The sequence below is a fragment of the Artemia franciscana genome, chromosome 7, assembly GCF_032884065.1.
Source record: "Artemia franciscana chromosome 7, ASM3288406v1, whole genome shotgun sequence".
In the NCBI taxonomy this organism is placed as follows: domain Eukaryota; kingdom Metazoa; phylum Arthropoda; class Branchiopoda; order Anostraca; family Artemiidae; genus Artemia; species Artemia franciscana.
The window spans coordinates 7740111-7755744 of record NC_088869.1 but is presented as its reverse complement, the minus strand read 5'-3'; the positions used below and the strand labels follow the sequence as shown (position 1 = coordinate 7755744).

Below are 15634 nucleotides of genomic sequence, written 5' to 3'. Positions count from 1 at the left end.
GCTTTATCAAATATTGTGAGATAATCATATATTGTTTTTATCCATAATTTTTTCCTTTTCCACAGAATATGGAATGCTTATATACTTATCTTTTTATCCTTTGATTTTCAATAAGATGCAACAACATATAAATCAGTAGAAATAGAACGAAGATCTAAGGGAAATGTCAAATACATATCAAGGCCTGTGTTTCCTTGTATGTCAAAATAATATTTTAGATATTAAATAGGAAAAAATGAAAAAAATTGTACGATTGTTCCTAGTTCAGCCTTAAATTTTGAAATTTATAAATTAGAATTCTTTCCAATTCTTTTCACTGTCGATACAATTTTTTGTAATTTAACATACCGCAACCTTAACATTTTTAATACAATAACTTAATATATACGTTTCAGTTATGTAATTATAAGGTCTTTTGAACTGTCAACGCCATATTTTGCGTCTTGAAGCAATTATTTTCATTTTAAATTAAGCTCCTGGAAAGAGCAATAAGGAAAATTGGCTGTGAAAGAGCGAAAAAAGTTGTATGAAAAAGAGGGATGCAAATTCAAAAAAAGAAAGTGATTTCTAATTGTACCATGCTGACTTAGACATATCGGTACAAGGGAAAACAGGGTTGAAACTGGTCCAAAGATTCCCCTTCCTTTACATTTGAATTGAGGATAAAAACACATCGTATTTTCCCAAAGATTCCCCTTCCTTTCCATTTGAATTGAGGATAAAAACACATCGTATTTTCCTTCTGATCTCCTCTGGTAATTTTAAATTAATTTTAAATTAAGCTCCTGGAAAGAGCAATAAGGAAAATCAGCTGTGAAAGAGCGAAAAAAGTGGTATGGAAAATAGGGATGCAAATTTAAAAAAAAGGAAGTGATTTCTAAGTTTACCAGGCTGACTAAACATCTTGGATGTTTAGCTTTCGGATACTTTGACTAAACATATTGGATTTATAACCCCAACAGATCTTAAATATGAATACGGATCAAAAGCCATTAAAGGCATTTGGAACTTCGGAAACTCTTATAAAAATAACTAGAGCTGATTTTCCACTTAGCCAAAAATGTAAGACAGCCATGAAAACAAAAAGTCGGAGTTGGCAGAAATTAAGCTAGAGGACGTAGCTAAGGATGGCAATGTCTGACGGCTGTCAAAATTTAAGTTACGAATATGAAAATTGTATGGTATACCCCCCTTTTAATCTCTAAATACTTAATTACTTTTTATTTATGTTAAATTTGTTAAGTTGAAAATTAGGTGTAATCTTTGGCTGGCATGAAAAACATCACACCAACCGAATTTTAAATTTACTTCATTTCATGAAACAATGAAAAATTGAAAAATGTAAATTACAAAAATAAAAGAATTACTTTTCAATCTTAAATTTCAATTGGAACGAAAATATACCTTGAAATGTACCCTATTAACTTTACGAGGTACATGATCTTTGCCGAGTTGAGCGAGTGACTGTCCAAGCTCAATGGAATTCTGGAGGCTTCCAACCAGAGTATCAAGTTGAGCCATAACATTTCTGGCGTGAGTATTTAGCTCAGGAGATCCTTCAAGGCCAGTGATTTCATATTGAGCAAGATTGCTGAATAGTGGTTGGTAACCATGGTCAGTAAACAGCCTAAAAGAAGTAAAAATGTGTGTTAGGGTAAATCGTCACTTATTAAACATGACCACGTTTTACCACAAGTGCTACGAAAGTAAAACAGTTCAAAATAGGGGGATGAAATCTTTTTATTGACAGTGAATAGATATAAAATTATTTAACTGGATATTTCGAACGCATATACGGTGTTCATCATCAGCAGTAAAATTTACAATAGAATTAGAAGAGGATAATAAATTCCTTTTCTAGATGTACTTCTTTTAAAAAATGAAAATAGTCTGGATTTTAAGATTTACAGAAAACCTACTAACAATAAAAGATTTTTGTCGTTTTTCTCTGGTCATGCTCGCCAAGTAAAAATTGGTTTAATCATATCCTTAACTGACTGAATCTTTAGAACTTGCTCTCCAAAATTCATTGAGGAGGAATTATTGTGGTTAAAAGAGATTTTAATAAGTAACTTAAAAAAAAAAAAATAGTTTTACTGCTAATGATGAACACTGTATGTGTGTTCGAAATATCCAGTTAAATAATTTTATTTCTATTCATTGTCAATAAAAAGGTTTCATCCCTATTTTGAACTGTTTTACTTTCGTCATGGAAAGGCAGTGTGGTCTTCGAAGTTATCTACGACAAGTGCTACTACTTTGTGTGTAAAACTTGATTTATGATTCTATTCACAAAAATGACGCATGTTTGAGAGGAGGCAAGGTTATTTCAGCAAGGAGAATTTTTTTTCTCCTTGCATGAACTCACCTGAAGAAAATTTTTCAGGTTCTGTTAAACGAAATAATATTTTCTAGTTTTTTTTTTTGTTTTTTTTTTAATGTCGAAGGTGGAAATTTTAACATTTCGGTGTTTACTGCAACTTCGTATAATGAAGGCTAAACTAGCATTCTATTGCTTTTCATTCACTTGCTAAATGTGTTGGAATAAAAATGAAAAAGGACACTATCAGAAATTTTCCATTTTCCATATGACCTAGAACAAAAGCATGACCTTATGACCTAGAACAAAAAAAGTGCAAGGAGCTATCCGAAAATTTTCCTGTCTGCAGTTTCTTATAGATTAATATGTCTATAATTGTACTACAGAAAAATAAATAGAATTATAAAGAGAAATATTAATTTTTCAAAACAATTGATTTATAAATTTAAATTTAAAGAAATAACGAATATAAACTTGCACTTACTGTTTGAAAACCATAGCTCCTTTTCCCATGAGGTCAGGCTTGGCAAGAGCCCATGTTCCTTGAATGGCTTGGATGTCAGCAGCAGAGAAAGCATTCTGTGGATTTACCTCCTTAAGGCCGAGCAGACCTTGGTCAATTACGCCTATGATACGGTCGAGTCCCTTCCTCCAGGCCGCAACGGCTTCAGGTCTTAATTGGGCTTTGAGCTCATGCTGCATAACTGGAATCAGAGCGTCTGAGAAGGCCTAGAATTAACAAGTTTTACTTGTTTTTAAATTCGTTTTTTAAAGGAAGAAATAGTACTATGGTAAATGGCAGCGGTAACAGAGTGCCACAATTTTGGGAACCCTGATCTAGTTATAACGGTATTCAGTTATAAAATAGGTACTAAGGTAGGGACCACCAGCCATATTGATGACAGTACTGTAAATCCAGTACTGGAAGGATTATGTATAGCCTATAGATATATAGAAATCTAAGATATATAGAATTTTAAGAATTAAAAGAATTTATAATCCTTCGAATTCTAAGATATAATACTAAAACGTATTGGAGTTCTGTTATTGATGTTAAAAGTAAAAATCACCATTCGATTGTGTCTTAAGTTAAATCAAAGGAGACATTCAGAAAGGGCAATTATCTTATCGATTGATGTAATGTCATTAAACTGAAGGCTAATAATTCAAAAGGAACTTTTAAAGAACATTTGGATATGATACCGGAGAATTGTAAAATGTAGGCGATAGATGTATCCATTAAAAAAATGGTTTGCCAAGTAAGACAAGATGTCTCAGAGAAGAAACTTATAAACGCAGCTAAGAATATTAGTGATAACGCTATAAGCTTGGTAGAAGACGGAAGGGCTTGTACAAGATGTCTCTTAGGTTTCAAATCTTAAGTGAATAAGAGGAAAATAAGAAAAACAGAGAAGCCATTAGAATATGAATTAAGGAGACGTTAAATGGAGGCCATGGAAAAATTGGTGAGGACCCGGATGATACAGCCATACGGCATAATATTAAGACTTTGTGTGGGCATGTTAAAGAATTGAGAGAAAATAGTTAGTCTGGATATTTTTAAATTAAAAACAGGAACTGGGCTTCATTTAGTGATAAATAAATTCATGAGAAGAGACTGGTAGAACATTTTAAGGATGTGTTAAACTTTGATAAAATTTTAGAATATAACCTAGCAATAATAATAGATGTCTGACAATTTAAAAACAAAGGAAGAATTATATTGCAACGAGGAGTTAGTGACAATGTTCAAAGAATCAAATAAGAATAAGGCCTTGGGTGCTGCTTATCTTGTAATGAGCTTTGGAGTTTTGAAGTTAGGGGCAAGTTAATATGTATTATGAATACAATTTTAGAAAAAAAATTAAATGCCCAGTGATTTTAGAAAAACCAACTAAAAATCTTTATAAGAAAAGTACTAAGAGTGACTGTGGTTATTACTGAGCTATTACAAGTGAAAAAAAAAAAACTCTCCTAGAATCCAATTACACGGATGATTTGGGTATCATAAACAAATACGTCGTCAAATGAATGAAACTTTGGAGGTCCTGGGAGCCCAAGGCTCAAGAATAGGTCTGGTAGTAATATCAAGTGAAAAATTTTCCCTTGACTCCGATTAAACGGATTATTCGAGTGTCCTAGAAAAATGTGTTGTCAAATTAATGGATTTTTTGAGGTTTTGAGAGGCAAGTGCTCAAGAATAGGTCTGGCAGTAATGTTAAGAAGACTAAGTCACTTAGAGTAGGAATACAGGAGTTTGAACAGGTGATGTTGATTATCGAGAAAACTGATCAAATGGATAGCTTCACTTAAATGGACGGCACTGTCGGTAAATATGGTGGTTGCTTTGAAGATATGTAATTTGGAATAGCCGACACGAAGGGTGTTTCTCCCAAAGCTAAGAAAGTTTTGAAGAATATGAAAATAGTTCTTTCAACTAAAATTAAAAAATGGGAAGATTTTTATAAATGGGAAATTTTTGGAGAGTAGGAAAAATTTAAAGTACTAAACTAAAGGGAATTGGATCCCACTCTCTAGGGCTATGTGAAAGAAAATTTATAATGAATACTGTACATGTAATTGACTCCTTACCGAAGTCCTCATTATTTAGATTCCATGTGATGGCAAAATAATATTTTTTGTGAATCGCAATGTGAAATATGGGGAAAAAATTAGAGAAATTTACATTGAATCTTCAGGACCTTTAATTGGAATACAATTCAAAAAGTTGGCAAATATGCGCTTGACAAAATATGAATGAAATTATTTCAATGTGAATATTAATAAAGTAAGAATAAAATCTTGGGATGTTTCTTTTCGTGAGTGTAAGCTACAAAAGTCAATTCCTACCTGGAAATGGCGTCGCTCAACATTTCTAGCAATATGATCGGTACCAACGTTCCTCAAGTAGGCCATCAAGGTCTTTGGTTTGCCCAGTATTTGAATAACATGGTCAAATGCCCTCATGACCTTAATTATGTGTGTGCCAAAGGCAGGGTTGCCATCCAACTTGGTAAGTGGAGTATCTCCAAAGCCAGTACTGGTGAAGAGGATTTGATAATCTGGGTGCTTGGTAAATACCCTGTAATAATATATTTTAATTTATGTTTTTTTGCAATATTCTTATATAACCGACTGTACAGAAACCATAAGAATTAAAGCTAGAGGCTTGACTTTCAAGCGAGATTGAAAGCGATCTGAGGTATTAAGCGATAGTGATTTATGCCAAACCATGTCAAATTAGGGGTATAATTTTATGGAAATGGGTCATTTTGAAGCAAGGTATGGGGATCCTCCTTTCTCCGTTTTGTGCAGGCACGATCAAATTCACTTAGGAGGGCTTGTTCCTAACCTTGAAAGATCACTTACTTGTCTGGAAAATATGACAGGGTCACCCAATTATAGGGCAGTCTTGACATTAGGACAAATCTATAATGACACTTTTTTATATTTTGATATCATGTTTCAATTAAAATATTTTTTGTTACTTTAAGTGGTCTAGAAGAGACATAATGATTGCAAATTGAATGATCAAGACTATTGTTTGTACGAATTTAGTCTTTAAAACCAAAGCATTGCCACTGAAACCTTTCTGCAACTGCAACTGCGCTGCAACTGTTGCCACTGCAACAAAAACTTTTGGTCAGGTTACTGGGAAGAGGAGGCAGCTGTATAATTCCATTTTGAGTTAAATATTAAATAGTAGACATTTTAATTATTGTGGGCAATTTTTCTCATTTCAAGAAAGGCAGTCCAAAAACATGGAATACGACTGTAAACGCACTCAATTGATATGAGCTTTACTTTCGAGAATAACTCATTACATTATGCTAATAATTTATCTGCTACCTTTACTAATTTGTATACTTCCTCTAGCCCAAATGAAAAGAATTTCTGTAAGTTTAAATGCAATAAATGTAATTTTTGAATAATGTCCAATTTTGAGACACTTCATTAAGAATCGGATTATAGTAGTCCATGATTTGTTCATTAATGCCGCAAATGAATATTTCCACAACTTCAGTTTGTTTGTAAAATTAAAGTATATTTCTACTGTAAGCTCAATATCACTAAACTATTTTATACTTTAACACCAAAACTTTTTTTAGGGACATTTAAAAAATATTTCTACAGATAACAGAAGCTAGAGTTCATTTATTGTTGTTTAATTGTTCTCTGAAATATTTTTCAATATTAATAGTCGCCACAAGAAAGCTGACGAAAAAAAATATTTACAGTCATAAAAAATAGTTTAAAAGGGTTAAAAAATCAAATCAGTTGCTATTTATACTAGGAACGATGCATAGTGAAAAAAAGCTTTCACGCTTAATCGTCAACATTATTGGAGTAGAATCTGGTTCAAGCCTCCAGCTCCTTGTATTAGAAAGGAATTGGAGATTTTCCTTAAATGGAGGGAGGAAAAGGTGGTGAAGGTTGAAATTGAAACATTAAGACATGAAGGGTGACAGGTTACCCAAGATTGCCCTTGTCTGGCAATCATCTAGGACCAAAGCAAGTCACCACCAAATGAGGTGGGAGGATGTCGCAAAGAGAGATATAAGGGAAACTTTTTAGGAGGGTGCAAGGAGGAAAGCTTTGGGATGGAGGAGGAGCAGGCAAAGCTGTGGGTGGCTTGGTGTTGTACTGAGTTGTTAGTGGTAGTATTTTTAAGTTAGTTGCTTGGTCTTTCCTGCCTGATATACACCAGAATCAAAGAAATTTTTTTATTCTTGTTAATCCTCGTTAATATTTCCATTACTATTTGCTACGTTTTCAATATATAGTCTTTTCAAAAAAACTTACTTTGTGAAAATTTTTCGGCCAAGACCCAGAAGATCTGGTTTCAAGAGGTCCCAAGATTCCTGTACTAGTACTTTCTCTGCATCAGTGATGCCAGTGACAGGATCCTGTTTGTAGCTCTGTTGAAGTCCTTCTTCAATGTATTCCACGATGACATCATATGCCTTATGCCATGATCTGGAGGCAAAGCTTGAGAACCTTTGACCTAGGTCATTCTCAAGGAGACGGACGAGAACTTTTCCAAAGCTCTAAAAATATAACTTTAATATAGGAAACATTGTAAATTCATTAGAATAAGCTTGACGTTCATTGTGATAAAATTGAACCTTTCCGGATAAAAATATAAAGCAATTAGGTCTTAGGGTCAAGGACAACGGCCAATGCCCTTAGGTATTAGGCCCATGGATTGGAGCTAAAGCTTGAAAAACTTTGACAGAAGCGTTCTTCAGTAGACGGACGAGAGGTTTTTCCGAAATTACAAAAATATAATATCAACATGGAAAACATTATATATCCATAAGAATAATCCTGACATTCATTTGGTTAAAAGGCTTTGTTTTGCATAAATTTTAGAAAAGTCTTTCTTGCAGCTTTGTCAGAAAACCAATACAGATCTCTGGCATGGACTTCGCTGACTACGTTGTTCTTCTCAAAGTAGCAAAACAGCGTATGCAGCTGCCACCCGACGCCATTGAGAGGAAGGCCGAGGAATTGGGGTCTCCACTGAATGTCAGTAGGATACAGAGCATGACTACATCTGACTCTGCTGACAGAAAACCATTATATTCCTGTCAGAAAACCAATATAGCTTTTGACGATGAGAAACCAAAATGGTGAGAAAACTCAAAAATTCATCGTTCGAATCCTCATTCAAAGAAAAACGGGATACACTTTTTTTTCTAAAATTTCCCTAGAAAAAGCATGAAAAAATCGCTTATTATATTCTTTCAATTATATAATTTGAATAAAAATAAATTAAGATTTCTTTAGGATCGTATAGGATAGTATATCTTACGACACTTTGCTGTTATTCCAGCGCACTATCAATTCATTTTCGGGACTAGATTTAGGTCTTTAAGAAATTAGTTTATATGCAAAATTAGTTTTATATGCAAAAGGTTTCAGTTCATGGAGGTATTTACTTCACTGAATATTATTTTATCAGTCAACAGAAATAAGAAGCACAAGCAAACCCATTCTACTCATCTTGGAATGTCTGTCAGCTCAAAAGGGGCTAATTTGAAGCTGAAAATATAGCTAACTATGTTCTAACTTCTAACCAGCTTATTGATCAGTAACTATGAAATATTTTACCATCCCAGATGGTAAATACTTTACCACTAGATATTGCACATGGTATACCAGGTAATGGTATATTCACATGACAAATGTACTACAAAAATCAATATTCACCTTGAACATGGGCTTGTTCACTTTTAAGACAATGTGATCTTCACCGAGTTGCCGGGCAAGAAGGGCAAGGTTTGCTGGTTCATCAAGGGTTTGAATGAGTTCATCTAGCTTAGTAGTTACAGAGATGGCATGCTTGCCAACAGCTGGGGTGTCCTCCAGTTTATCAAGAGGAACATCACTGAACTTGGGGAAGACTGCCTGATAAGCTGGGAAGGCTTCGAAAAGGCTGAAAAATTAAATTTTGAACTTTAGCTTTATAGTGAAGTACACCCCGACCCACTCTCTTCTTCTCTCATTCCCTTGCTTCTCTTTTATATTCTTCATTTAAAAGTTACAATTTAAATTAACTGATTATTTAGTCTAATTTAAATTATCTAAATAAATTTGATCTTATTATTTCAATATTAAAAAAAAGGAATTATTTTACCTCAGCATTTATAATCAATTTTACTAAAAGAATACTGGTTTTTGGAAATGAGCATCTCAACAACAGCATCTAGAAGGATAAAACTCAGGACATTTCTACCACGCCTACTTACTAATTTTTACAACTCAAATTCATCACGCAAAATCCTGTAATTAATTTTTTCAAAGTAAAATTCAACTTGTAAGGGCTTTTTTTTTTCTGAACAAATATAGTCTAAAACACTCCCAAAGCTTTCAGCATCACGACTGTTTCAGGTCTGTTTTCAAAGTACCTGTCTATGCTCTGTTTACACAAAAAATGATATCTATATTATGTATACAATCATACTATATTAGGTATATACACATAGAATATAATTTACATAACATAGTAAATATGCTAAATGTTATACAAATGATCTGTTTATGCAAAAAAATTCTACTGCCAGTAGGACTAGCAGCTCAAATTTATCTTTACCCCCTCCCCTCCCCCTCCATGAGGGTTGAAGCTTGGTGGGTATTCTTATACCCTCCCCCAAGCTTACTCTTTTTTCACTTCATATACAATTTGATTACCCCCCTCCGAAATACCCCATTGAATTTGATTCGAAACTTTACAGAAGTTTACAGAACTAGCTCACTTTTTGATTATTTTAGAATTAAAAATAATTTCGAAATAAGCGGTATTTGTAGCAAGAATGATATTATCTTTTCTTCGCAACGGTTCTTCAAGTTAGTTTGTAATTCTAATAGTGTACCAAGTGGCTTAGCTAATATTATTATTTTTTTCGATGGCTTTATCAACCATTATCTAACGGAGATTTAATTCTATAGTTGATGGCAAAGAGTCAAAAAGAAAAAAACAATAAAACAATAACTTCAATTAAAAATCCAAAAAGTTTATTTAAATGCTGCATAATTTTCGGCTTTAGCATAATTTTATGTTGTATATAATAAAAAAATTGAATTGTCAAAAAATCAAAATATCAAGATAATAAATACGTTTCAAGTAGCATTTGTTTGATAATTACTGCCTACTCTTCCATTGATTAATTAGGAGCTTCTCAGTAGCTTCACATGCGTCATTATAGTTTGAGTTTTTATCATTGTCCTTAATATTGACTAGATACACATAATCATTAACATAATCATAATCATTGACATAATCATTGACAAGATAGACAAAAAACAATATCTTGACGTTGACGTCGACGTTTTTTATGTCGGGAGGCTTTATTACGGTTTACATTTTCATCACTATCCTTAACGCCGTTGATTGGGTAAATGTGCAGACAGCCATGTCTTGAGAGTGACATCAACATCTAGAAACCCCAAAGGTTCTGATTTATGAAGTATATTATATCTTAAATTTTAGATTCGCTTGCTTACCTTTTGAAAATGCGCATACCGACTCCCATGAGGTCAGGCTTAACCAAATTCCAAGTTTGCTTAACAACTGCAACTTCTCTAGCTGAAAGACCTGTAAGAAAGACATTTTAAAATATTTCAACACTGAAGTCAGCATTACATCGCTTAAGTATCGGATCCCTATCGCTTACAAATACTCCTGGACATCCCCCCTTACTGGAAGCATATCCTTTGGCCACTTCCCAAGAAAACTGTAAAGATTTAATATTTTTATAATATAGTCTTAAATTTTACTTTCTTTTTTATTATAACCTATTAATAATTTTTTTTTCCAGAAAAGTTATCTTGTTTTGCTAGTTGAGCGTAATTGCAATTAGTAAGTTATTTTTTAAAGGTACATAGCCTAACATTCTTAACATCAGAAGGTTGATGTGTTTTGCTTTTTTTTTATTAAATAACACCCAACACCATTGGAAAAAAAACTCTATTTGAGGCATTCAACCTTTTCACCCCTTAGATAGATGGACAGAAATAGTTGCTGAAATATATAGTAGAATTATATAGATAAAATATTTCTCATTTATAGAATTACCTAATCGGACATACCTACTCGGAATAAGCGATCCACTCATCTACTGACTTCATGATAGACGTAGTGATAGGGATTGGGATGATTCATGATTCATGGTAGGTAGTTAATCACCAAGACACCAAGACTCTAATTTCCCAAATCAGGCGGTTACTGGGATTATTATGCTTTCTTATGCTGGGCCTACTATTGCAGTTCCTCTCTTGATACGTTCCTAGGTTGAACTTTGTGCTTCTTCTTTGTGCTCTATCCACAGTGTTGCTACATTTTTGCAACAATATTAAGAAAAATACTCAGATCTTCTATGATTTTGTCAAGAAGGAAAAATCCTAATCCCCCTGTTTCAAAAACCCTCTTAAAAAATCTATTTGAAAGTATACTGACTCATTGATATTTACGTCATAGACCAGTCATCTCAAAAACTGTTATAACGTTTGAAAATATTTTGTCATCAGAAATAAAAGAAAAGCACACTCTCCTTTCCAGTTATTGCCAGCAAAGGCAATAGCCACACCTTTTAGAATAAGAACTGAGACTTAAAAATTAGTTCTCATGGGACAGTGCAGTATATAGGAAACAGGCAAAGTGTCTGTAGACATCTCACATGTTTGTTGCGTCGAGGAAAGAATCCACCTACGGTTGGAGTGACGGCTGTGCACATTGGAGATCATGGGCGTAAGCACATATGAGTGTATTTTTCCGTTCCCCTCTCTGTCGACTCCCACATGACTGCCATTGCTGCGGGATCCTTGGCTCCTTTAACTGAAAGACGTCTCCACGATTGCTAACGTCTTAGAAATCAGGGCCTAATATTTGCCGAGACAAAAATTGGTTACACCACTTTCCACTGAGAATGAATGCAAAAGGAAAGTTAAACTGGCTTGGCTAACCAAATCAGGAATGTTACTTTTAAAATTGGCAAGATAAACAATTCATTTTATTGTTTTTTCAAAGATTTACCAAAAAGAAAAAAGTCGGCTGAAACACTTTGAACTTACCAGTAATGGGGTTAATCCTTTCGAGCTGCAGAAGACCTTCTTCAATGACACCATGCATCAACTTGAAACCCTTATTCAAAGATTCACGACCAAGAACTGTCAACTGGTTTGGTGCAATGTCTTGAGCAACGGATAAAAAGGCAGTAGCAAAGTTATCGAAGTGAGCACGAGTCATACCAAGACGGGTGTGGAAAAGACCAAGGTCCTAGACAAATTAAAACAGTCAGACGAGATCAGTATATATTTGTAAATATATATATATATATATATATATATATATATATATATATATATATATATATATAATATATATATATATATATATAAATATATAAATACATATATATATATATATATATATATATATATATATATATATATATATATATATATATATATATATATATATATATATATATATATATATATATATATATATATATAGTGAAAAAAGAAATCACCAGTGCAACAGCACAAACACAGAAACAAACGCACACCATAAAACCAAACATAAAAAAAAACCATATAAAAAAAAAAGAAAGAAGGTGAAAGAAAGACTGTTTTCCTAATTCAATAATTAATATAGATCAGTACTTGAACGAGGCCTTAGCCCTACTCATCCATCCAATTACATAGACCAAACAGCATACCCATACACGTTCGACCTCAAAGAATAATCCATGGACAGGCAGTCGTATCTTAAGTAAATATTTGTCGTCATATACCGAAAATTAAAGACAATAAATAAGACAAATAATTGAAAGGCGACCACCCAACACAAGGGCTCATCAGGAGAATACACACTTGCCTATATGGTTTGGCAGTTTAAATTCCCTACCCAAGCAAGTGGCGTGCCTACTATAAATTCCCTATGGTATCCCCGTGCTAAGTATCGCCCCCGAAATATATGCCTATTAAAAAACAAATGTAAAACAACCATATCACCCCAGAACTAACTTACCCTACCTTGGTTTTGGCCCTCGTGCAGTTTATGTAAACCTGAAGGATCATACCTATCCACATTGTATATGACCAGCAAAAATAAACGGCGTGAATATTTACCTATTTTTATATAACATTAATGATGGCTGTATCCAATATATACAATATAAACAAGGAAATGATTGTTATTAATGGTTTCTATAGAAAAGGGGAGGAGGCTTAGAAGACCTAGGATCTTAAAAACCACAAACATGTTCAGAAGAGATTTAACAGTTATATTGTGAAAATAACGTGTGTTACCTACATATACTTCCAGAGTAAATTGCCCTTTCTATAATCTTTTCGGAAGTAGTTGTATGCTGCAGTGAAATGGTACAAATTAGTGATTTGATTAAAACCCTTAGGATGCAAGATCAAGAAAATTTAATAATTTAATTTATACCCACCCCTGAAAAATTGTTGCTATTAGGTCCAATCCTCGTACCTCATCCGATATGTCAAAGTTGAGTGAAACTTGTCAGTTAATTGGTGCCTCTGCAAAATATGCAACTAAATGGGGAAGGGGGCAGGGAAGGTTGAGGTCTCAATGTATTTTTATGCCCCCCCCCCCTAGATGACGAAAAATGCCTTTTTTGTTGTTTAAAAATGGAAAAAATGACCAATTTTCCCACCTTCAAGATATTTAAAATAAATCCCCCGCTTCATAGTTTTGCGAATAAACACCACTAAATACTAATGTAAGCCATGTCCAATAATAATTTAAGATAAAAAATGTACCTTTAGTTGACGGATAAGATGTTCGTTATCATCAAGAGTACTGATGACGATATCGAAAGCTGAAAGCACTCTGTGAAGATGGGCTTTAAATGGAGTGTTCTCGTTAATATTGTCAACGTTGCCAAATCGTCCAGTGAACAAAAGTTTGTACTCTGGGTGAGCAGTGAAAAGTCTAAAAGCAAATATTTATTTTAATAAGGTTTATGGGCTGAGTATGCGTACATTTACATTTTGAGGAGGGCTAGGGTTCCTTCAAACTTTAAATATGGTACCAAACATACCCTGTACAAGGTAACAAAAGAAAACTAACTTCGTAATCAAGTCTTAAATTAAGCTAATGTAAACCAAATTAAAATTAAAATTAATTAAAGTAAAGTTAAAATGAGCTAATCTTTATCAGTCTTTTTAAAAATAAAACAAGCATTTTGATAAATTAATGTAATTTGTTAACTTTTGTGAATTTAATGGTAAAAAAAACCTCCTTTAAGATATGAAAAAATGTAACGATAAGATATACATGTATACATTTGCTTATATATTATATTTACGAGCATTTGTCTTTTTTTCAGCCGCATATTAGTCCTGATGAGATTAAATAAAAAAAAAAACAGATTTTTTTAACTGAAAGTAAGCAGCGACCTTAAAACTTAAAACGAACAGAAATTACTTCGTATATGAAAGGGGCTACTTCCTCATTAACGCCCCGCTCTAAAAAACTCTAAAAACGTAAAAAACTTTAGCGTAAAGAGGGGGGTTGATGAGGAAGCAGCCCCTTTCATATACGAAGTAATTTCTGTTCGTTTTAAGTTTTAATGTGGCTCCTTACTTTCAGTTAGAAAAATTTGTTTTTTTTTATTTAATTTCTGAACGTTTTTGAGTCAATGCATGTTTTGATTTTGGCTCTCCGCAGAGGAATAATTAAAACGAAATTTGCATTTTTTTTTTTTGGCTAAATGGCTTTCTCATAATTTTCATCGAATGATTTTGAGAAAAAAAGAACGGGAGAGGAAGCCTAGTCGCCCTCCGATTTTTGGTTAATTAAAAAGGCAACTAGAACTTTTAATTTTTTACGAATCTTTTTAATAGTAAAAAATATACGTAACTTATAAATTAGCTTACTTTAAGAACTTTTGTGTTCTCATGTTTTTATTACATATATGAGGGGGTTTTCCCCCTCGTCAGTACCTCGCTCTTTACATTAAAACTTAAGTTTTGTCCCAATTCATTAAGAATGACCCCTGAATCACAAAAGCCGTAGAATAAATAGTTGAAAATACTAAAAACACTTTAGCATACAGAGGGAGGTATTAGGAGGAGGTGAGCCCCTCATATGGGTAATAATTTCTGTTCGTTTTAAGTTTTAATGCTGCTCCTTACTTCCAGCTGAAAAAACTTTTTCATATTTATTTTTTCATTGTTTTTTTTAAGTTATGCTTGTAAACGTTGCACTCCCTTCACGGAAATTTTCTTCCCCCATGACAAATTCCTCGATTGAAAGTTCCCCCAGCATATCCCCATCTTCTCAACCCCTCCCCCAACCAAAAAATCCTCCTGAAAACGCCTGTACACTTCCCAATAACCATTACTATATGTAAGCACTGGTCAAAGTTTGTAACTTGTAGCCCCTCCCAAGGGGACTGTGGGGGAGTAAGTCGTCCCCAAAGACATAGTTATAAGGTTTTTTGACTACGTTGAATAAAATGGCTATCTCAGAATTTTGATCCGTTGACTTTGGGAAAATAATTAGCGTGGGAGGGGGCCTAGGTGCCCTCCAATTTTTTCGGTCACTTAAAAAGGGCACTAGAACTTTTCATTTTCGTTAGAATGAGCCCTATCGCAATATTCTAGGACAACTGAGTCGATAAGATCACCCCTGGAAAAAAAACAAAAAAAAAAACAAACAAATAAACACGCATCCGTGATCTGCCGTCTGGCAAAAAATACAAAATTCCGCATTTTGTAGATAGGAGCTTCTACAGTGAAACTTCTACAGTGGGGTTCTCTGATACGCTGAATCTGATG

The 15634-nt window shown here is 33.6% G+C and overlaps 1 protein-coding gene and 1 long non-coding RNA gene across 2 annotated transcripts in view; one reads left to right on the top strand and one right to left on the bottom strand.

Moving 5' to 3' along the window:
* LOC136028795 (uncharacterized) overlaps positions 1 to 8035 on the top strand; it is a 75340-nt gene extending 67305 nt beyond the window's left edge. The window contains exon 3 of the long non-coding RNA XR_010617877.1: positions 7711 to 8035. This is a non-coding gene — a long non-coding RNA (uncharacterized LOC136028795). The remainder of the gene's footprint in view (positions 1 to 7710) is intronic.
* Positions 1 to 15634, bottom strand: part of LOC136028794 (uncharacterized) — a 53800-nt gene that overhangs the window by 3489 nt on the left and 34677 nt on the right. The window contains exons 14-21 of the mRNA XM_065706698.1: positions 13613 to 13784; positions 11894 to 12098; positions 10328 to 10418; positions 8534 to 8759; positions 7124 to 7368; positions 5171 to 5402; positions 2805 to 3049; positions 1405 to 1627 (exon numbers count right to left, since the gene is read on the bottom strand). Coding sequence (XP_065562770.1) covers positions 1405 to 1627; positions 2805 to 3049; positions 5171 to 5402; positions 7124 to 7368; positions 8534 to 8759; positions 10328 to 10418; positions 11894 to 12098; positions 13613 to 13784 — 1639 coding nt within the window. The remainder of the gene's footprint in view (positions 1 to 1404; positions 1628 to 2804; positions 3050 to 5170; positions 5403 to 7123; positions 7369 to 8533; positions 8760 to 10327; positions 10419 to 11893; positions 12099 to 13612; positions 13785 to 15634) is intronic.